The 23,234-nt window shown below is 35.3% G+C and overlaps 2 protein-coding genes across 3 annotated transcripts in view; one reads left to right on the top strand and one right to left on the bottom strand.

The window, feature by feature from the left end:
* LOC129744360 (uncharacterized) overlaps positions 1–23,234 on the bottom strand; it is a 386,715-nt gene that overhangs the window by 211,987 nt on the left and 151,494 nt on the right. The window contains exon 3 of one of the 2 annotated variants that reach the window (XM_055736844.1): positions 140–713. In XM_055736844.1, the coding sequence (XP_055592819.1) occupies positions 140–703 (564 nt within the window). In that variant the 5' untranslated portion in view covers positions 704–713. The remainder of the gene's footprint in view (positions 1–139; positions 714–23,234) is intronic. The other variant, XM_055736845.1, reaches the window with a different exon arrangement.
* LOC129743006 (ATP synthase subunit a-like) overlaps positions 21,536–23,234 on the top strand; it is a 15,446-nt gene continuing 13,747 nt past the window's right edge. Inside the window, exon 1 of the mRNA XM_055734950.1 lies at positions 21,536–21,655. Within this exon, the coding sequence (XP_055590925.1) occupies positions 21,536–21,655 (120 nt within the window). The remainder of the gene's footprint in view (positions 21,656–23,234) is intronic.

Raw genomic sequence — 23,234 nt, 5'->3', positions numbered from 1 at the left:
AACATTTCCAACTATTTCAATGCTGTAAATATTACACCAGAACTAATTTGAAATCCTTCTTTTGTCACTTGGAGTTAAAACATCACAATCGGTCAAATTTACAAAAAAAAAAACAAAAAACAAAAACAAATCCACTTACCGTTCGCATCTGCGCCACCTTCCGATAGCCGGTATAGGAGAAGATGTGCTCCAAGATCTCCACAGGTAGATCCATCAAGTTGAGCCGCTGTTGCTGCTTGGTTTGGGTAACATAGTGCTGATTCTGCGACGGATCACCATTGCTATAAACAACGACCACCTTGGTCGAGTAGCCACCAACCCCGCCGGATCCGTTACCACTGAATGTGGCATGGCTGCTACTTCCTCCTGCAACGCCACCCACCGGAACCATCTGATACTGGTTCTGGTGGTGGATCTGTGGCTGCTGAGGAAGGCTTACGACCCCGTTGATATTGGGGACATGCTGTGGGGAGCTGTGACCATTTTGTGACGTCACCGATTGGGCGATATTCGATCCAGCACCGGAACTGCTGGAGATCGATCTGTTTAAAGCGGTTGGCTGTTGCTGGTGGTTCTGTAACTGCTGTGGCTGGTGAGAAGGACTGCTGCTGGCACTGCTATTGCTGTTGTTGACTGAAGAGCGAAACAAGTAGAGAGTACTTTCCTCCGTAGTGGCACCGGTCATCTGACGGGTCGATACCATTGTTGTTCTGCTGAAAATAGGGAAGAAAAAAAAAAGAAAATTTGAATTAAAAATCATTTTTGACAACCTAAGGTAAATAAAATGTCCATAAAAGAGAAATGTTGAGATTCTAAAAAAAAAAAAATAACACGGACATCAGATCAAAGGTCGTCAAGCAGAAGATAATATTAGATCAAAGGATATTCCTCCGAAGGTCAAAAAGTCATTTTGACCTTGTGACCCATTCGACATATTGTCTTGAAAGGCTGAACATTTTTTGATAAAAGTGCCTGTTCGGATTAGCGACTTTGGTCAGATGTCTGAGATCGTTTGGTTAGTTGCGAGATAGTTTTAAATAGTCGATTTTTTCTTATCTATAAATAGGAATTCGGTTATTCGGCCTTAGGACGTTAGGCCGGACAGGTCTCGAGATTCTATATTGATTATACGGTCGAATGGACTAGATGGTCAAATGAATTAATGGTCGGATAGACGTAAGACCGAATGGATGATAGAAACGATTAGTAATCATTTCACTTTAGAAGAAAAGGGTTAGTTTTCTAAACAATTAATTAAAGCCCTGTTATATAATCCTCAGAGGTCAAGGTTAATGGAAAGCCAAACAATCAATCGAACGCTTCACTTAAATCACGAAGAACCAACGGAAAAAAAAATCCCCAGCAGTCAGCAACGCTTAATTTCTAGAACAAGAAACAAATTCAAACAGACCAACATACACAGCGAAGTTAAACGGTGGGCGGCGCGAGAAGTTCAACTTTCCACCCGCAATCAAACTACTTCAAAATTTCCGAAGCGTCTGAAAGCTATCATTTCGGCAATAACCATAAACTTTACGCGGCCGAATAAAAACTTGTAGCTAGAAGAGAAAAGAAGAAAAAACGTACACTCAGCAGTTTGGCGGAAAAGCGTGGAGGAAAAAACGGCTTCACTCGCACCAAGAAAAGCAAATAGTCGACTCCCCGACTCTCGTTTTTTTTCGATTTAACAGCGAAAAATAGAGCTAGACTTCACCTTTCGCCCGGCTGGAACCTAAAACTAATTTTCAACCAAACTCCAATCAAACAAGCAAAGCGATTTACCGGCACTTTAGATTTTTCGGACCGTCCGCGTCCGTCTGTTTGGCGTACTACATAGTTTGATAGAGCTTCCACTAACCACGTTTAAAACCATTTATTGATGACTGGCTGACTGGCAAAGTGTTCGATATTTTTGTGCCTTTCCGTCGGAAGCAAGTCTTGGGCTTGTTGAAGGATTGAAATCAGGTCACAGTCGTCGGATTTTTGTGCTCAAATTCTTTTTGTTACCTACTTTTATCCACTAACCAAATTTCGAGAAAAGATATCCTTGCTTGACTTTACGAATATTCCCAGGGATGAAGATGAAAGAGGAAATAATTTTATTTTTTTAATGACTCGAATGAAACCACGTCCTTCAAAACAAATATGGATCTTTTCTTCATATGCAAGGAACGAAATTTTCGAACGTTTTTTAACAGATAGGGGAAAGCCGGGTAAGACGGACTTCCTAAGGTAGAATCGTATAAGAAAATAAGACGATGCTTTTTTCAACGCAATTTTCGTGCAAAGTAAATTTCCTTCATGTTTTTATAGAAATCTAAAATATGCTTGCAAATTACACTTTACAAAAATGGTTGCGTTAAACGGACGCTGCCTAGCCGGAAAAATTGCTGTTGAATTATATAATTTTGTGAGTTTAGTAATTGAGAACGTTTCAAATCTTTGATGATTTCTGTTGATAATTAAAAGTAACAACTTGGTGTGGTTTTATTTTCTGTTTTTAGTAATAGATAAATTGAGTTTTGATCTTAAGATCACTAATAAATTGTTTAAAATCCTTAGTTAAATTAGAATTCAGGAGAGAGGCCCATAATTCAAAATTCGGCACTGTCACACTGTCGACATGTCTTGATTACAGCGGTTTAGTACTTAATTTGATGTCACCAAGAGCAGCAAAGTAATGCATCGTAAAATGGATGGCGACAACAGAAAATGTTACATTGGTAGCTAGCTGATGTAGGGCCAGAACTATGACAAAAGTGAACTTTCAACCCCCTTCTATATTTCCCACCGGTATACCAAATGAGCTAGATGTCATCCGAAATCAACACCAACGATTATCCTCTAAGGACCTCTTCAAATTTTCCAGCACCGGCATTGGTGTCATTTTTCGCATTGCCAACAACATCAGCAAGGAAAGGGCCCATTACTGCACTGCAACCCTGCTGTAAGTCTGGGAAAGTAGTTGTGAATGGAGTTTTCCAAACTATACTCAGGTGCATCCCTCGTTTATCCCTTAAAACCCCTTCTTGCCACCCAATGCAATGGCAAGCTCCTTCCCAACAATGGCACAAAACGTGATCGTTCCGTAGCGAAAGTATGTGTGTTGTGTTGTTGTGATTTCGTGTCGTTGGTTGCGTTCTCGCTCCACCAAGAATGGCGACCGCACCACACTCCTCCATTCGCCATAGAGTAAAGGGAGCAGTGCAGCACATAATCTTTAACGTGGGCGACGATATTCAGAAAAGCATCTCATTTATGCTGCCATTAAGGAAACATGGCAAATGGAACAAACTTTCCCCCCGTCGTCGTCGTCGTCGTCGTCGTGGACCATTCATTTAGAGGAAATGCGGAAAGTGAGGATATCTACACCCTGGGCGGATGCTGTTGGTTAGTGATCTGCTGCTGTATATTACCAAGGAGTAAAACCCCAAACCAGAAACGAGGAAAGTTGCAGTTCATCTGGATTTAATTGGACATTGAGATAAGGACGGGGCAGCAACGCTACGTGTGCGAGCTTCTGCCGGTGGTTCTGCTGCCGGTCTATGGCGAACTGACAGGGTGTCCAGGAGTAAGTTGGCGTAAGGCTTAAGATGGTTTACTTAAAAAAAAATCACATATTCTTAATGGGGGAGATAAGGGCATAACTAGAGTGTTCTTCCCTGGATTTTTCGACCGAGATTTCTCGGGAATAAAAAAAATTCTGATATTCCCGTATTTCGGTAAATGCTAAAAAATCTCGGAAATTCCCGAAGCCAATAAAACAATCTGAATTACTAAAATTTTACACGCTCTGAATTGAAAAAAAAATGATCAGATTGATCAAGGAAAGTGATAGTTTTATGGCTAAGATAGATATGGCTAAGACTTAAACTTTTTTTTCTTAAAACTGGTTAATAAATTGAATTTGATAAAAAAAATCCGTTCGACAACTTAGTGTAAAAGTGAAAAAACGACAGAGAATCTATAAAATCAAACCATTCCAATAAAGAAACGCTACTTAAACAATCTGAATGTTTTATTTTGCAACACTTATTATTCAGAACTCCGTTTATGAAACTGTTGATAGTAGCAAAATCATAGATAAAGAAAAAAAGTTAAAATAAAAAAAAAGTAATTTAAGAACTTAGAAGAACTTTAGAAACTCTTAAAAAACTTAATTCTATAACCAAACTAACACTGATGTTTCCAGGCGTAAATTTGAGGGTTTAAGCGCATTGATAAATTCCTCAACGATCACATCTATATCAGCTTCACCGCAGAAAAGAGTAATTTGATAATTTCATAACAATCTTATACTTTCAGAGCCGGAGAAAAATATCCTGTTATTAGGGTAACACGTCGTAGTGCAACTATTCGTCCAAATGAGTGACCAAACTACTAATCAGCAGAATTTGTTATTTTTACAGAGCAACTATGAAGTTCTGCTATGATGAGAAATGGTTGTTGAAATGTACATAAGTTGTGATGAATTTAACATAACTAAAATATTTTAATTTAACTTTTACTTTTCTTACTACTTTCTTCAACAATCAGGTTCTGGAAATGCTTCCCGATGATGTTTTTTTGGGAATTTTCAAGTGCAGTGCAAATAAAAGTAAGTACATTTTATGAAAACAGGTAAATCCCTGGGATCTTAGTTAATTTATGTTTTATTATTTTCAAATAACAGTAACCAACATTTTCTGCTAAAGCGGAACAGCGGATGAATTTTTCAATTCAAAACTTTTATTACAGAGTTGTAGCCAACAGTTTTTGATGCAACATTGCAGAAGACATCACATACATTTCACGATTTGTAAGCGAGATATGATTTTTTGAAAGTTGTAATCTTAGGGTGTGTCAAAAAATAACAGAATTTTGGAACTAACTTTAGTGAATGAATTCATACAAGATTCATACAATTTATACAAAAAAAATGCCAAAGTTTATTCATTTTTGACACAAATTCACACATTTTGAGACCCTTTTAAAGGGAACATCCTCATTTCTCGAGCAAAAGTTAAATTTTCATATTTTTCTTGTTTCTTAAGTTCATTACAATGCAAATGGTTAAATAAACGATTTAGCACATTTTCGTAAAAATTAGTGAAATTTGAAAAATTAAAAATTTGAAAAACTACAAAAAAAATTTCAGTAATTTTCAGTATTTTTCCAAAATTCGACTAAATGTACTAAACCGCTTATCGCAATGGACTCAGTCAATAACAAAACGATGAAAATTCGACTTTTTGTCGAGAAATGGTGATGTTCCCTTACAAAGAGTCTATAAATCTGTGAATTTGTTTTAAAAGTTAACAAACTTTGGAATTTTTTTTCACGAGTTCAAAAAATAACCTATCTCTTAGAATTTCACAATCAAATATTTGATATTTGCTGTCATAATTTTTTTTTTGGTTCGCACCAATCCGAGATATGACAGTTCAAAAAGTACAAGTTTCTGTTAATAAATCCCTTATAATTAACGGACGTCTCCAGATACAAGTCTGCACTCCGAGAGAAAAATTTGCGAATATTCATTTCATACAAATGCTTAAAAAACATATTTCTTGTATGGATTCATTCACAAAAGTTACAGTCAAAATTCAGTTATTTACGACACACCCTAACATTCCAACTTCAAAAAAAAAAATCATATCTAGCTTACGAATCGTCATATGTATGTGCTGTTTTCGGCAATGTTGCATCAAAAACTGTTGGCTACAACTCTGTAGAAGACAATTTGGCTCTATCTGTCCACTGAAAAAAGTTTTTATGTGTAAATCATGCAAATATGACACGCTCTAATATTTTATTCAAGATTATTAAAGCGCATGGTTTGATGAGCATTTTCGCTAAAGACACTTTTTGTCTCTTACAAAGTGTTCGAAATTAATTTTGTCACGATAAAGTCCCACTGTGCACTGGAAGACGAAGCTGATCTCACGTTCGGTTTTACGAAAACTCAAATTCTGGGGAGGAACAGCCACAAGCGGAGATGCCAATGTTCCTGATTTTTCAGGATTTGTCTGGTTTTTGAAAATTATCCTGATTTTTCCTGATTTTTTTTTTTGGTTTTATGGAAAAAATTAATGTTTTAGAAAGCAGAACTTTGCACAGGTTCGTTCATAACCCAGTAGAAATTCAATGCTTGCTCGTCAATAATTACCCCAATCTTGATCTCAATAACTTTACACTTTTTTGGATTCGAATCTTCTATCTACGATATAGCGATCAACTACAAAGGCAGACAGAATCCTTTGGCACTTTTTTTTAACTGGTTTGGAAGATTCTGTCTTCCTGAACTCGAATCATTTGTCAGATTTTGTCTATCACATCTAGTTTCGCTGTAGAGGCGCTTAGAAGTTATGAAATTAATCTGTTTTAAATTAAGTCAATCATTGAATAGTCAATCGAATAGTAATCTACCAGAAAGTTGCAAATTCTCAGTACTCATGAAAAGGTTTCTCAATGCAATTAAAAAAATATAATCATTTTCCAAATATCAATGCATTTGGCACCCCTGAACACCCACAAAAAAAATCAAAATTCGAACATCTGTGTATCGCTTTTTTACAGGGCGAATCTGGCGATATTCTAGAACTGTCCATATATCCTAATAGAAATCGGAATTTTTTTTCAAGTTTATAAAACTGTTTTTGCGTATCTTTTGATACAAAAATTGGATACTAGCCACATGAATAATTTTCAGGTTGAGCAAGTAGGGTAAGTGTTCCTAATGTGGCATGTGTACCTAATGTTAACATACTGTTCGATTTTGCCTGTTTTTGGCGTTATTTTTCACTTATCACAATTATCAAAAAAATGATAATGTAAAGGATCATGTGAACTTTCATTTTACAAACAAATTAGCTTTCTAATTCACAAGATTTTTCGTAAAATCCGGATTGTTTCCAAATTGAATGGAATTGTTAGCAAATTTCTTAAAAAACACCTGTAAAGAAATAGAAGATTAAAGCTGAATTTGTCAACCGATTTTTTTGAAATTTTTTGTCGGATTGTTTTTTATCATGATTTAAGTAATAAGTATGTTAGAGCGATGTTTTGTTCGTGTAAAAACTAAAAAAAGCATATGTCCACAATTAGGAACACTATTTTCAATGTGTTCCTAATTATGGACATAGTCAAAGTTTTCCAAACTATATCAAAGTCATAGAATGTATTTGAAATAAATTTTATTGAAAGAATTGTGTTTTAACATAATTTTCAACGATCTGTTGAAATAAACTGTTTTGAGCTAATAAAACATGATTTTTTTTTACTTAAGTATATCTCAAAGCTTAAAATGTTGAAAAAATATTTTCGCCAGGTTGTAAAGAACGCACCTTTCGCGACAGAGAAGGAAACCATCAAGTTACAGAGAGCTTCTTAACGAGAACAGAATCGAAAGGAAAAATTTAAAAAAAATCTCAATGAAATACGTTGTATACCGTCTTTTGAGGCATCATGCAACACTTTTCAACTTCAATTGCTTCTTAAACTCTAATGTCCACCGATAATCCTACCGTTTGTACATCAAAAGTTTTAAGGTTAATGGGACATCAAATTAACGTAGTCAGAAAAATAATTGGTTTCACCAGTTATTTTTAAATTTACATAACATACGATTTTCACCCTACTAAGAAAAAGGGGTATCTAAGTTGCAAAAACCTTTGTTCTTAATGAAAAATCAAACAAAAAATTTTGAAAAGTTTTTGACATGTTTGTGATGTCGTCACGCATAAAGCACGATCTGCAGTTATTTAGGATTTTGTTAGAATTAAAGTTTATATTTTTTCTTTTAAAAGAAAGCAGAAGGGTGCTGATGCTGGGATAAATAATTCTACAAAAGTTTTACATCATATTATAGCTTATGGAAACAAGATTTAAACTGTGAACCATTGATTTGCATGTCGATGCATTTTAGCCCAGACTGGTAACGGAATTTTAAAAATATTTATTTTAAAAAATTAAATGATTGTTCGAAAAATATTCAGACACCAACAGTGTGGATGTAGGATAATAAGTTCCATATAAAGTTTGTAGGTTATATCACTAAGTCAATCCGTCCCATTGTGTAAAGTTTTTTACGGCATAAAAAATGTAAAAATTTCGATGTTTCGAATTTTCTATGAGATTCAAAAAAATCATAAAACTCTCTCACGATTTGAGAAACTATGGCATCATCGTTATTTTATCATTAAATGATAATTTTAATCAATTATATTAAAATAAAAGTTAAATGAGTGTTGTGGTACCCAAATGTTGCATCTAACAATGCTGTTGCATGATGCTCTGTTTAACTGAACTTATTTGTATCCATGACAATGAATTTTCTGCTTTTTGCAATATAATAAATGTATCCATTGGAAAAGGTAAAGTTTGAAATTAAATGAGCTTAATATTCACTATTTTGTGTAGGATTTAAATAGTTCTTTTTTCCCTATTCATATTCCAAAAACGTTGTTATATTTATAAAAAGGTGAGTTTTAAGATTTTTCTTTTTAAAGTATTAAAAAACAGACCCATATGCAAAATCAGGAACAAAAAGTGTAATATTTGGGTATGCGGATACATTTTTCCTCATATGTTAACATTAGGAACAATTAGTGCCATATTAGGAACTTCGACACACTTTATAAAACATGATATTTTTCGTAAATTAAGGCTTGAAATGATTATTTCAAACCAAAACAGAGTTCAGAAAAAAAATTGGAATTTATTCACCAAAAAATTGTATATCTAAGTATTAAAGATTCGGCGCAATAATATCAAATATAAAAACCTCTGACAAAATATAGCGAAATTGGGCTCATTTACCCTAGCTAATTTGAGTAGCTCCAGATTGATGCCATGATTGAAGTTTCCAATGCCTACAACGGACTATGGATTAAACTCAGAGAGGAGAGAACGAGTGCATTCACAAAATTTAAAAAAAATCGACGTTCCGACGACAACCATCAGCAAACAACAGCAGCAATAGACTTGACTTGACTTCCTTTTCCCATCTAAACGACGACTTTAGCAAGCTTTCTTGTGCGAATTTTTACTTTTGTACTTTTGTGAATTGAATGTTCTGTTATTAAGCTTATGAAAATACATAAAAAACAAAAAATACTTTTTTTTATGAAATAAATATTAGTAAAACGTGTTAGTCTTGTTCATTGGCTGTTCTAAGACTATTTGAAGATCTATTTAGATTAAGAAATTTCTTTAATGTGACGATGCAATAGGTCCAACGAAAAATTCTTGTTACGAAAGCAGAGAAACCATAGGAAATTTCATTTGCTCAGATAGACAGCATTTCACAAAATTTAACAACATTAAAAATATTATAATATAACCCTATTTAATTCAACAAAAAAGATAAACGCGTTATCAAAAATGACTTTTTTTTTACATATACATTAAAACAGACTCTTTTCGTTTTTGGCTACACGCTCTAGAATTTTGTGTTGCCAAAATCGAACGGAGATTTTCATTAACGTTTTTCTTATCTATTAATAAGAATAAACAATTGTTATTATGTTTAACTTAATTTTTCATCATTGTTTGATAATTTTTAGTCATTTGTTGATATTTTTTATCATGCTTAGATTTAGGATGTTTGTTATTTTCATCATATTTTTTATTTTTGTCATTTTGCATCTTTTTTTAGATTTTTTTCGTCACTTCTATTCTTTTGTTTGTATTTGTTTTAGAGTTTTTTGAAATTTTTATGTTTTTTGTCATTTCTGAATACTTTATAATTTCTTTTAATTTTTTTGTTGTTCTTATTATATTTTATCAACATTCTAGAACGTTAAATCGAGATTCAGGAACGTAAGTGGAGATGGATTGGGCACACGCTGCGAAAAGATGAAAACGAGATTTGCAGAGAGGCGCTAGATTGGAATCCAGAAGGTCATCGAAGAAGAGGCAGACCCAGAAATTCGTGGCGGCGAAGCCTAGCCGCTGAAATCGGAACTGTCAACGAGAATCTTGACTGGGACCAGGTGAAGACGCTGGCTCCGGATCGTCAACAGTGGAGGTCTTTTACCACGGCCCTATGCACCGGAGGATCGGCGCGGGATCATTAAAAAAAAAGAACGTTAAAACGTATTTACGGTGTTTTTCTAAATTATATGATCCTTTTGGTAGCTTTTTTCGTTCAATAGCTTAATTCAATATCTTACTCTTTTCTAAAGCTTGAATTTGAGAAAATCTCAAATTCGTTGTACAAATTCAATGCATTCGGCTAAGGTTCCGGCCCAAAATTAGGAGCCATAATCATCTGAAGACTACTTAAGGAATATCTTTTTCAATCCAAAGTCGCTAAAATCGCAGCTAATTTAAAAAATATTTGAGCGATTATATATGTTAAACAAATGAATTGAATTGATGCTCTTTTTCGTTTTTTTTTTTCAGTCAAAGTCAGCGAAACTTCGTATTCGTCTCATAGAAAAGAAAAAAAACGGAACATTTTGTGAAAATAAAGCGGAACGGTGTGATACTTCACAAAAAGCGGAACATGTCCAAGACGGTTGGCAACCCTAGTCTAATTCCTCAAATTTCACCGTCCTTGAAGTTTTTGTTTTTCACTATAATCAATTTAAAAACCCGGCAAACATGAAATCGCATTAAAAATGATAAATCCAGTCATTAAAAACGTTACTGCGAATCGTCATACCAACTAACGCAAGTAAAAGGTCGTAAAAATCGTTACTCGAACTCGGATTAAATGGTTTAAATCGTTTACATGATAAGAAGTCCGCCATGTTTGCAGATTTTGAAGACGATTTCGTTCCTTTTTTCTCCCGCGTGGGTCAAGTGAGAGAACAGTTTTGATGTTCTCTCTGCGACCAGCAGTGCAACCAGATTGATAAAAATCAGATGGTGTATTTGCAAGAATTGCCCAATGACAGAAGCAGCAAATATTGTCGCTGGCAACGCTTCGCATGCGCTGAGAGAAAAAAACTTGTACTCTCTTGCATTCTTTCTATGTATGTATATTGCCTCCACTTTGGTAGGTTAATGCTGTTTTTTCGTGTTTTATACGATCATTCATCATCTGTATATGAAACGTAGGTATAACAAAGTTGTTGAGAAATATACCAACAAAAATGTTTGCTGGGAATGCATTTTTACTTTAACTTGTTGACTTCAGGCAAGCAGACCACCATTGATCGGGGCACAATGAGCATATACTGCCGTAGAACCTAGCAGCGATTTCAACTCGATGAAGACAACTCATTTAAATAGCTACAACTTAATTTATTTCATCTGACGATTTGGCCTAGTGGTAATGTATGAAGCATCCCAGATCACTCGAGTTCGATTCTTCTAATTGAGTTGACTTTATCGAGTTGAATTCGCTGCTAGATTCTACGGCAGAAAATACTTATCGTGCCCCGATTAATGGTGACTATACTGCCCCAGAGGGGGGGGGGTCTCATTATGCATCTACAGTGACAAATTTTGAGCTTTCGACAAAAAAAATTTAAAATGCACTTTCAAACGTTTTGATCTACCTTTTAAACATAATAATCACTTTTTTTTGCGGGACACCCCGTCCCACTATCTCCGCTAAATGTTGATTTAACCCAAGTTGGTTCTGGATTTCTTACTCGCCTCTGACAGCTGGGTACTATTGCATTAATGCAGCGCAGCACACTCCTCCGAAACTTTTGTACCAATAACGATGGTCCCAGTAGTGGTCCCAGGACAGAAGAAGCTACTGCACACTCCAACAACGCGACAATCTTGCGATTCATATCTGCCCCTCAACAGAAGCAGACTTTTTTTCTCTTTCATGACGTTCTTCTCTCTAGCGTCAGGTTCAGTCCAACCGGCATTCAGGGATCAAACTACTTCTCAGTAATTCCGGTAGAACGCTTCCACCTTCCACTAACGTTGGGGAACACGAATGTGATGTGGAGGCATTTAATGAAAATAGTCCCATTCTGATGCTGCTGTGTCTTTCGCGCGAGAGTGCTGCGGAAAAGCATTGAATTAGGAAACATAATCATGAATAGCACATAGCACACACGTCGTCGTCGTCGTCGTCGTCAACGACCGACCATCCACCGGGAGGTTGAGTGAACTTTGTTTCTGCTTCGGATTTTCGACTCCATGAGGATGCAGGTACCAGGCTACTAGTGGCTCAGGAAGCAAAGCGCGATGCTTTCTCAAGAGCTCACCTGTGACATTATAAAGTCGGCATACGGTTTCATTCAAGTCGTGAGAAGGCAGACCCCAAGGGATTACCCCTTTAACTAGGAAGAGGTCGGCGCGGGAACGCTACCGTATACGGGCGATGATGAACTAGTTGTAGAATCCATTGTTTTCAAGTGTGCTAAGAACTCATTTTGGAGACAAGTGTTCTTTGCCAGGGGAAAATTGTGTGAACGTGTTAAGTTGTGCCTGATGGTTGAGAATTAGCGGGACCCTCAAAATTAGAACGCTACTCTGACTTCCTATGCAATGAGGTGGTGAGAGCTTCTTAGGCAAGAAGTATAACAAGACATTCTAAACGTTTTTGTGTAATCGCTAAACAATGGTAACCGTAACTATAAGAAATAAGGTATTAGATTGATTGATATGCTTTATTTATGATATAAACCATAACAATTTGGTCTATAAAATGGGGCATTTATACTAAAATCTTTCATGTTCTGTTGGGGTAAGGTATTGCGATAACTTTCTGTACCAAATATCAAAAATAAATTCATTGAAGCCTGACTTTGGGAAACAGAAATAAGAATACGCTCACAATCTTAGATGTTAATCAAATGAACTATTCCGGCAATTCTGTTCGGTTGAAACAAAAATAGAAACAAATTTCTCAGGTACACAAAATATCTCCTTCGTGCCACAACTTTTCAGATATATTTCCGTACCCCGCGTGTTCTAGCCTCGAAACATCCATAAATGGCAAATCATTAACCGAGCACGAAACTGTCACATTTCACGGTGATTATGATTTCATCGAGCTTCTATTCCCCAAAGTTTTCCCACCCAGTCAGCAGTCGTCAACGACAAAACTTTTCCATATCTCCTCCACCAGCACCGTTTGGGGGCATTGGGAATCGCCGCCGCTCGGGTTAGCATTCAATTTACGTAATTGCTTTCCATCCATCTATTCCGGATCCATCGATCCATTTGGTGTGGTACAATCATCTATCCTTGTCCATCGAAGCAGAGGCCCTTCCTCCAATTTTGGTGCAGATACTGCTTTTGATCTCGCTAAGATTGAACCACTCTCGACTCACCCCAACCGGAGGGTTATCCGAGAAGTACAGAAACATCGAAACGCCTAGCGTACCGGCAATCTCCCGCTTGGCGCCCGGTCTTGATGGCAAGATACGTAATCTAATCCAACTTCTCCTATAATTGTCGGTCAAACTTAATGTGGACGTAATGAGCGACATCTCCCGGACGGCAGGCAGTGTGATCAAGAGAAAAGCAAACCGGTGCCTGGTGGCTTTCCAACTTCCGACTTTACTTTATCTGGAGGACGAGAATTGAACATGACGTTAAAGTATCTGTGATAAACATCAGTAGGTACTTACTAAATGTTATATTAAGATTATCAAAGAAAAAAGCTCATTCGAGTATATAACCTAGATAACCAAACACTTTATACTTTTGTAGGATGAGACATTAAAAGATTGCTCAGAACACGCAATGCTCTTCAGCTGAAAATTTATGATACTATAATATTTATGATATTTATGATAATTTTTACAGGAATTAAATGAAAGTGATATACTTTGTTTATGTCATAAAACTCATTTTATTTCTCTTCAGAACCGATTTAAATGCATCTAGAGGTAGTAAAATTACTAACCAAGTACTTGAGTTCAAAATTTTCACCTTGGTGTTTGATAACGGCTTATATGTACATCTTGTTTCTGCTGAAGACGCACGCAGGTCACTAATCGTTTCGTCCAAACAAGCAAAATGAACGTGTTTATGTAACATATTTTCGTGATATACCACCAGTACTCAGTGTGTAATTTTACTACTTATAGATGATATTGAAATCGATTGCTAAGAGAAATAAAAACTGGTTTGAATTTTACACTAGAAACAATGCGTATTACTTTAACAGGGCCACCCTGTAGAGCTTGAAGATATGTAGATCCGAGGTAGAAACTGTTCTCAATTTCCTCGATCTTCCTCAATCAACGCAATGTGAATTTTTAATATTCCGGTTCAACCTGTTTAGTAAGTTTTGGCCAATAAGGCCAAATAGATATTTCGGTGTTTACACCTCCCTTACTTTTTTGCTTGTTGTTACTGCCAAAAAAAAGCCATAAAAATTTTGGAAGCGATTCATTCAGTCCTGCATTAGCGCAAAGAGTTATAATTTTGTATGGAAATTTGTGTGGGGAAACAAAAAATGTCATCTAAAATTACCAGAGATGTACTGGAAGTTTCAAAATAGTATAATTTTAGATGATAAATATTTCTTGGTTCTTCCAGTACATTTCTTGTGAACAAACCACAAACCTAACTTCCCAAGCAACCAAAAGTCTCATATCTACCATTCGCCATTTCATGAATATGAAATATGAACTAACATCACCAAAGGGCATATAATGCCGCCGACCGTGGCCTAGAGGATGGCGTTCAAGTCTTCTAAGCCAGTGGTTATGAGATCAAGTCTTGGTCACGGCAAACATAGTATTCTTTCTGTGGGTTGGTGGTGTTAGCATTGGTAAAATGCTAGCCATTATATCCTTGAATGATGTACGCTTAGTCTTCAGTAGAATTTAGATCTCTTCTAAGAAACATGAAGTTTCACTGAGTTCCTATATGTGTGTGTTCGTTTAAAAAAAAATTAAAAAATCATTTTGAAATGTATAATTTTTTAAGTAAGCATACCGATACTTTGTATATATTCCTATTTATACCGCCGAGGGTCAAATGGATCCTAACACTTTTTCCGTTTAGACTCTTTTGTTTCTCAACTGATCTTTGCAAAATCTACAGTTTTGCAAAGTAACGTGACTCAAATATAATTCTCAAAAAAAAAAAAAATATAATTCTCAGACAATACCCAGCCAAAATTATTTACTTTAAAGTTATTCAAAGCCGAAGATTTTTTTAAACATGCTTGGGGAAAAATGCTCAAAAAAATTCACTGAGAAAGCTCAGGTTAGAAAGGAGCTAAGCGTTGCAAATATGGATTTTTTTTTTGGTTTCTTAAGATCATGGCCACAGAAAAGTTAAAAAGTGGTGTAAAAACCCTACTTTTAAATGAATCAACCGCCGATGCTGTTCCAGTCACAATAGAAAATATTTGAAAAGTGAATTGGAAAGTTGACATTATTTGTGACATTTTGGCATCTTTAGGTTTGTAAAACACGAAATACAGAATTTTTGATGACCATTCAAAGGTATCTGGTTTTCGAACATTTTATCAATCAGCATTTTCTGAGAATATTGTAGCACCTAGATTCGGCTTTGCACTGGATTTTTAGTACGATAACGTAAGATAAAGACAATAAAACTACATGCACAAGAAATGCAATTTCATACCGGTTCTAGTCATTCAACTACATTGGCGATGAAATGCTTGACAAAAATGTGATAAGGCCGGAACAAATTTTAAATCCTTCTTTTGTCACTCGGAGTTGGAACATCACGAGGGGGGGGACCATAAAAAATAATGCGAAAAACAAATAAATTGGAATAGTTTGCACAAAAGCTTGAATGCAACCAAATTGCATACTATATTATTGCATAAAACCTACAAATCAAGTTTTTTTTAATCAAAAAATTAAATAAAATCAAGCATACAAAATGTGAATAAACTTCCATCTTCCAAAATTTGGTTCTTGGTCTTGTAATCTTTCGGATATTTGAATTTTTATTTGAAATTCACTTAAAATACTTCAAACTTTATTTATTCCCCCCTTCGGGATTTTGGAAATTTCGAAGGGGGGGGAGACAAAAGAAGAAATTTATATTTGTTCCAGCCTAATTATTTTTCTGAAAATTGAATTTCTGAAATTCCTCTGGGCCTCGGCGGTATAAATAGGTATACGGGGGGGAGGGGGGTTTTGAAGGTTCTTTTCAATACCCAAAATTTTGAATTCAGGAGTAACAATCTTAACTCAGAACTGATTCCAAAACCAAAACCTCTAAAAAAAATCCTAGTTTCAGAATACTGCTACAGCTTTTCAAAACTTTCTCACTTGTTGATAGAAATTCATTTCTGAATATAAAATTTTAAATGAGATTAAACTAGGGTTGCCATCCGGCCCGCAACAGCGGGACATGTCTCGCTTTTTTGTTGAATGTCCCGCCGTCCCGCTTTTTCCTCAAAATGTCCCGCTTTTCTTCTTGGAAAACTTTTACAAAGTTACCTGACTTACACAAGAAAAAATCAAATGTAAGCCTCAATTTAAATTCATTGGTTCCACACAGAAAACCTTTCAAATACTTCCTTTTTCTCAAAATAGTTTTTAAAAGACAATACTGAATAACTCTGAAGTTACAGTAAGATTCTGAATGAGCTAAGCCTTCTTGGAGCAACTAGGAGCACGTTCAACCAACCACGTTCTTAAGTTGTTTCCGAATGATTAAAGATCTTAATTTTTCGGTGGAATCTTATTTAAATTGCCTTTTATCATCCCCTTTTTTGACTTAATTCAAATTTCAAAAATAAATTTGAAATATATTTGTTAAGGAGGATTTTTACGCGGTATGAAATTCTGCGACATGTAGGACTTGAAATATTTCTCTCGAACAAAGAAAAAACTGATCAAAATCAATCCGCGTTGAATAAAACCTTGTTGTTCTTTCTACGAATAACTTTGGCTGATACGTATACCTATAAGTTTGGAAACACAATTAAACTTTTTTTAAAAAAAAAAGTTACTTAAATGTCCCGCTTTTTTCTTAAAGTATCTGGTAAGCCTAGATTAAACTCATTTCCGAGGTTCTGGTTCCGTATTACCAAAATCAAAATTGTATTTCTGTTTCATTTTTTCGGATTATGTAACCAGTTCATAGCTCTCGATTTTCGGTTAGAACCATCATAAGAAATTAGACATGGAAAACTGATTTTTCGTTCAAATTTGGTTGGCATTCGATTCATGGTTTTCGAAAATCCTATTCATTTTTAGTATTTTGATAATAATTTTCTGGATGTGAAAAAAAAAATTACAAACCGTAACGAGTTTTTGTTTTATATTCAGATTCGAAGTTCTTAAACTCAATTCTAATGCAGAATTCAAACATAACCAAGCTTCAAAATGGCTATTCAGAATTGAACACTCATAATAAGATTACTATTTCGAAATTCATATTTTAATTCAGATTCGCAAGTCGGATTAAATATAAATAATTGAAATTATGAATTCAGAATTGCATCAAAGATTCATGACTGAGGGCTGTGAAACAAATTTCAATTCTCGGATTATATTTTGAATTCTGATCTGGAATCTTAAATTCGAAATCGCTTTTCGTACATTTAAGAAATCGTATTGAAATTCGAAAACATCCAAAATTCAAATTTTGAATTCAGGTTGAGAAATAAGGTTTCGAATCAATATTCAAAGTTCAGATTCAGATTTAGCTCGTAAATAAGTTTCGTAATCAAATTAACACATTAACGACCGCGCAAAAATTCAAGCCAAACAACACCGATATTCTACATTCTATATCTCAGAAACCACTGTATCAAATTTTACAAATTCAGTTTCTCTGAATTGCCGAAACTAATGTGTTTAATTTTGTAGAACATAGTTTAATGAATGAATTTAAAACATTTCAGTAATGCTTCTGAATGTAACTTAATCGCGCAAGAGATAAAACGAGATATTTCGTATTTTGTCCGCATGAGTTAATATTATCGATATGACTATTTCGTTGAGGAATTCAAATCACAAATATGAAGAAGAATTTGAGATGTTTCTGATATATTAAAAAAAAAAATTGTTTTAAAAAATCATCTCTAGGATTTAAATTATAGAATTGATTTCTATGCAAATAATCGCTGATCAAGAAACATGCAATCATCCCGTAAAAAATTTGCAGAAAATTTCATATTTAAATTTCATAGTTAACATTATAAATATTGCAGTTTATAATCTTAAATCTTAAATTTGGATCGAGTTTGCAGAATCAGATTTGATTTGAATCACAAAAATTTAATCTTTTACTTTTGAAAACTTTATTTATCGAACAGTCAAATCTTGAGACCTTGATAGATTTAGCTTATTTGATTTGAGCGTAGAATAAGATTGTTGAAAAAATCAAAAACTTTTTATTTGTTTATAATCAAATAAACTAGATTCAGCAGGATTCCTTACACAAATCGAACTTACAATTTTTATGATTTTAGGATATTTTTTTCAAAAGTTTGTATAATATAAAATTCGAAAAACTGTTAATGTACAAAAAAATAAAAATGAATAATCAATTAGTATTAAAAAACTCTATTTAATAAAGGGGACCTTCCTGCGCTCCCTAACGGAACTCAAAAGTTTCAATAAGAACATAAATTTTGGGCTGAATAAAACGAACATTAGCTCATGAATTTCCAAACTTTCCAAAGCTAATGTTTAATTTATATATCAATAGAAAGCCAATAACTTGACCAACAAAACCCACTCAAGAAATTATACGAACTCTTAAGGTTATAACTTACTGAAAAAGGCATTATTTTGGATATTTTGTAGTACATCTCTTTTCTCAGTTGAAATATGTATTTGACATGTTCCACAAAATTGTGTGTTTTCTAAATTTGAACAACCTTCTCAAATATACCAAGTTTGTAAACCGTATACTAAAAAACAAAATTAAATAAAAATTCGAAATTACTTGTATTATTTTCAAAATGCTCAGAACTTTTATGATTTTCATGCGATCTTGATGGTGTCTTCAATAAAATTTCTTAAAATAGTGAGATGTACAACTTTTGTGAAGACATCAAGTCTCTAAAGTAATTATTTTAAGAAAAAAATCAGGTGGAAAAATCACTTTTTTCTTTAAAAAATTCAATAGATCATCAAAAAATATGAAAATGTTCTGAAGACATCAAATGTCCATCGTTTACCGTTTGACGGCCAACAATTTTGATCGCTTATTAGGTGCATTTACCCCTGTGTGCGCTGCTTTAACAGCGGGGCATACAGCCTTTGAAAATGTTAGAGAACTATTGAAATTTAATAACTTTTTTATTATGATTCTAATCGAAATGCAGTCTTGAGTTGGAATGTTTGTCATAAAAGCTCTAAAAATACAATATTTAAAAAAAAATCGGTCGGTTAAGCTATTGATGGAAAACTGGGTTTTCATTTTCTTCCCAAATATTTCAAATTTACATACAAACAGAGCGCGTATGATTTTCAAAAGTCGGCTGATTCGGGGCTCTCATATGGCCACACGAAGCAAGATGAGCACATTCAGTTGCGGTGAAAATGTGTTTTTTGTATCTCTTTTCGAAGCACAAATTGTTTTGGGAGATCATTTCTTATTTGTTTCTTTGGTTTTTCATTTGATAAATGCATGTTTTTTTTCCCGAAAATTAAGTTTATTTTTCAAGTGATGAACAAAAATCAATTTTAAGGAAAATATAAACAAAAGATATTGAGTTTTTGTTTTGCAACCACAACTTTTAATAACTGCTGGCATTCACACCCCATACAAATAGCCATGAAAGTTAAAACCACCACTTTTGAGCGAAAAGAAACATCATGAAATAAAAAAAACGTCAACAAAAATAGCCTTAACGTAGAAAAACGGTAGTCTAAAGAGTGGAATATAGAAAGCGCATATGTTGCACAAACATTTTGGCAAATAAACTATAGGTTGATGTCATGCTGAGGCGACAAGCATCGCTTTGCGTTCTAAGTTCCAATAAGAAAGCAATGCAACGCATTGGTATGTCATATTGGCGCGCCTTGTCGCTTTGAAATTCACTACAAATCATCACTTCTCTACATCTGATAATGCTTGGAATCGTCTCCTTTTTTCGAGAACCATTAAAACTCATCAGATCATGACCCCGATTGCAAGAATGCTGAAATTTGAACCGACAAAATTCCTTGTTTTTTTGCCGGAACTAAGAATTCATCAAAATTGTCTCGCCGATTAAGATATTTTTTAGTTTATTATCACAAGTTCGGACGGATCTTCAAACTATTGTGCTTAAAACCCGGAATCACTTCAAACCGAGAAAAAACAATATTCCCATTGGATTTCCTACTTGTCGCGCTTCAAAACACCCTGGCGTCAGCTTTGTCGCGCTTTTCAATGCGTTCAGCATGACAGGTCTGCGCTTTTTCCATGGAGATTAAATGAGGGCAGGTATGTCGCGTTTAAGTGTTGCGCTGCTTGTCGCCTCAGCATGACATCAGCCTTATTCTTCAGATGATATTTCAAAAACCACTACATACATAGATCGTCACCAAATTTTGCACATGTAAACATTACATATGTAACCAGGTATTATCTTTGAAAATTACATCAATTTCCATACGACCATTCAAAAGTTATTCACAAATGAAAGTGCTGCATATTTTTCGAATACAGTCCTTACATCCTACTCCTGTATGGCGTCATGCCCTTATTTCTTCCTATTTAAGATTGCTGCTAGTAAGGCAGCTGTCAATTCTGCGAGCACTGAAATAACGATTCGTAATAAATAGCATTTATTAACTTTGTAATGTAAAAATACATTATCGTACAATCTCTTATTATCATTTACCAAGTGACTGGTAAAACTTTTACATTGTAATGCTTCCTATTTCTATAGGGCTGTATCCATGTAACGTAATGGCATGTTTATCGCTCAATCAGCAGCAACCAGAGCAAAAAATGTAGTACCTCTCCCTAATGGTCCAATTAAAGGTCGAGCACCTACCTATATGATTCAGTTCTAAATTTTACTTATCACAGATGACCTTTAATTCGACCTACACTGTTCGGTCCCGGCTGGAAGCCGAGTTCGAGTTCGGGGAGGTCAAATCAACATATAAAGACAACTGTTTCGCGGCGCTCCTTCTCTCTGCTGCTCTCAAGAGTCTGTCAAACAGGAGAAAAGCGAGACAACAACTCACTTCAGCCGGTCTCTAGCTTGATGGGGACGGTGTCTGTCTGTCCCAGAAGATGCCGAAAGCGTAAATCTTCAACCCAAACCTGCCGGGTTCACAGTTGCCTCACCGTCGCCAGCGAGAAGAAAAATAAACTTTCTTCCCCGGATTACCCGATATTGAAATTTATATTTCGTGCTCCCCGCGGTGTTTGGCCAGGACAATATTCTGGGGACCGCCCCTCGTTCTACACAAACATGCCCTCGAAGCGAGTTTCCTGCTATCTGCCAAGGGACACGCACCCTGGTTAGGGACCCCGGGGACGGTTTTCGGGAGAAATCCGGCGCTTGGTCCAGTGAACAGTAACTGGTGTTCAAGCATACATTCGAGCAAGGAAAGCCAAAAGCAACCCACGCTGCTATAAGCTTCGACGCTGTTGACTTTTCCATCCGGTAGCGTCGTCGTTCCATGCAAGGGGAGAATACGAAGAAGCGCCAGGCATTCAACTTTTTAATCCCCACTGGAGAATGAGTCCTCTAGGATGTAACTTTGTTCATGTCGTAGACATCATTTGGTGGGGTCCGGGTTTATTCCTGGAGCTGGAACAGCAAAAGGTGTATGTTTGCGAGCAGCTTTCCGGGAAAAAGGTACACACCTTAATCTGTGTGCCCTGAGAAACTTTAGCACGGAATTAATCTAGCAGATTTACAACTATCGGAAAATATGTCGACCCGATTTAACATGAAGTGGGAGGACCCAAATTAGTTCGAATTATATGCGGACACATTGGGTTCCACGAAACGAGGTAGATTTGAAGGTTTTACAAATAACATATTCTCCTGAAATTATTAATTTTAAAGCAGGATTTTAAAATAAAATTTGGGATAGATAAAAAATATTAAATAAAACAGCTAGTGCGTACATAGCCTAGTTAAGTTATACTTGTAAACTTTCTTTCATCTGAAACCAACGACTGTGAATCAAGTCAAAAAAATCTACAACCCTCAACATTTTACACTCTCGTTAAACGTAAAAAGTAAAAATAAAAGGAACGACAACATCAGTTCACATCAATTTGTTGATTACTTCTTTCGAACACAAACGTGCACCAAGAAACGAACGATACGCTTAAACGGAAACCGAAAACTGTATCCCAGAGAGTCCCTCCAATAAATCAACAGTTACGATGCCGGAACCTTTCTCCACATCAAGCAAACACGGCCGGGCAAAATCATAAGAAATCGGGAATCCCATATACACGTAACTTCAACGACTTTTGTTGGCCCTCTAAAAGTGTAAGTATACCTTAATCTTGGGACAATGTGAAATTTTATTTCCTCTTTTCTTGGATTCCGAATGACCCCAGCCATCAGTAACATGTCATCTCAATCGATTCTTCTCTGGTAGGTACCTACTTTTTAGTTGTCTTCAATCACCATCGCCAAGTTTTGTTGTGGTTATTTAGCATTTTAAGTTGCAATAAAATTAAACCGACACAATAATAAAAACAATTTAAAAAAATTGAAGTTTGAACTGCCAAGCGAATTGAGCAGAATCAACTTAATATGAACAAATATAAAATAACGGATTAATGACAAAAAAGTTGTGAAAAAAATTCTGTGACATCTCATGATGATGTTGGAAAACCAGAAACTCACTTGACAACCCCGCATGGTCATTGTTTGGAAATTTGGTTAATTTTTTGTCCCCGAAGTTGCCAGGAGTAGAGTGTTCATCGTCATCGAAAAAACAAAAGGGAGACATCATTCCCATCCAATCCTAACGTAGATGTATGATGAGGAAAGATGACGAAACGATGAAAGTACAAAAATTTGAGCTGTCATCGTAGTCAGTCGGGATGCTGTGTAAAGATCGCTGGCCGAGCTTCTGTTGAAATATCATCAGCCAAAGCAAATAAAAACAAACAAAAAATAATTGAGAGGTTGAGGTAAGGTTTGGTGAATGGGAACCATTTTTTCAAGGATAAAAGAAACTTGAACGATTTTTCTTGAACGACTTTGAAAAAGAGAAGTTATATGTCCATGCGGGTCGTTTTTCTTCAACTATCGAACAACTTAAGACATGAGAATGTCTGTTTGTAAGAAATACAAAAATACAATCTACTGAACATTAAGAAAGTGTGAAAAACCTAGAAGTTTTTAGAGTTTCTTAACAAACGTTTTCTCTTCTCTCTTCTCTCTTCTCTCTTCTCTCTTCTCTCTTCTC

Source organism: Uranotaenia lowii, chromosome 2 (genome assembly GCF_029784155.1).
Source record: "Uranotaenia lowii strain MFRU-FL chromosome 2, ASM2978415v1, whole genome shotgun sequence".
NCBI classification, from domain to species: Eukaryota; Metazoa; Arthropoda; class Insecta; order Diptera; family Culicidae; genus Uranotaenia; species Uranotaenia lowii.
Note: the sequence above shows the minus strand (reverse complement) of the source record. Positions and strands in the feature narration are given on the sequence as shown.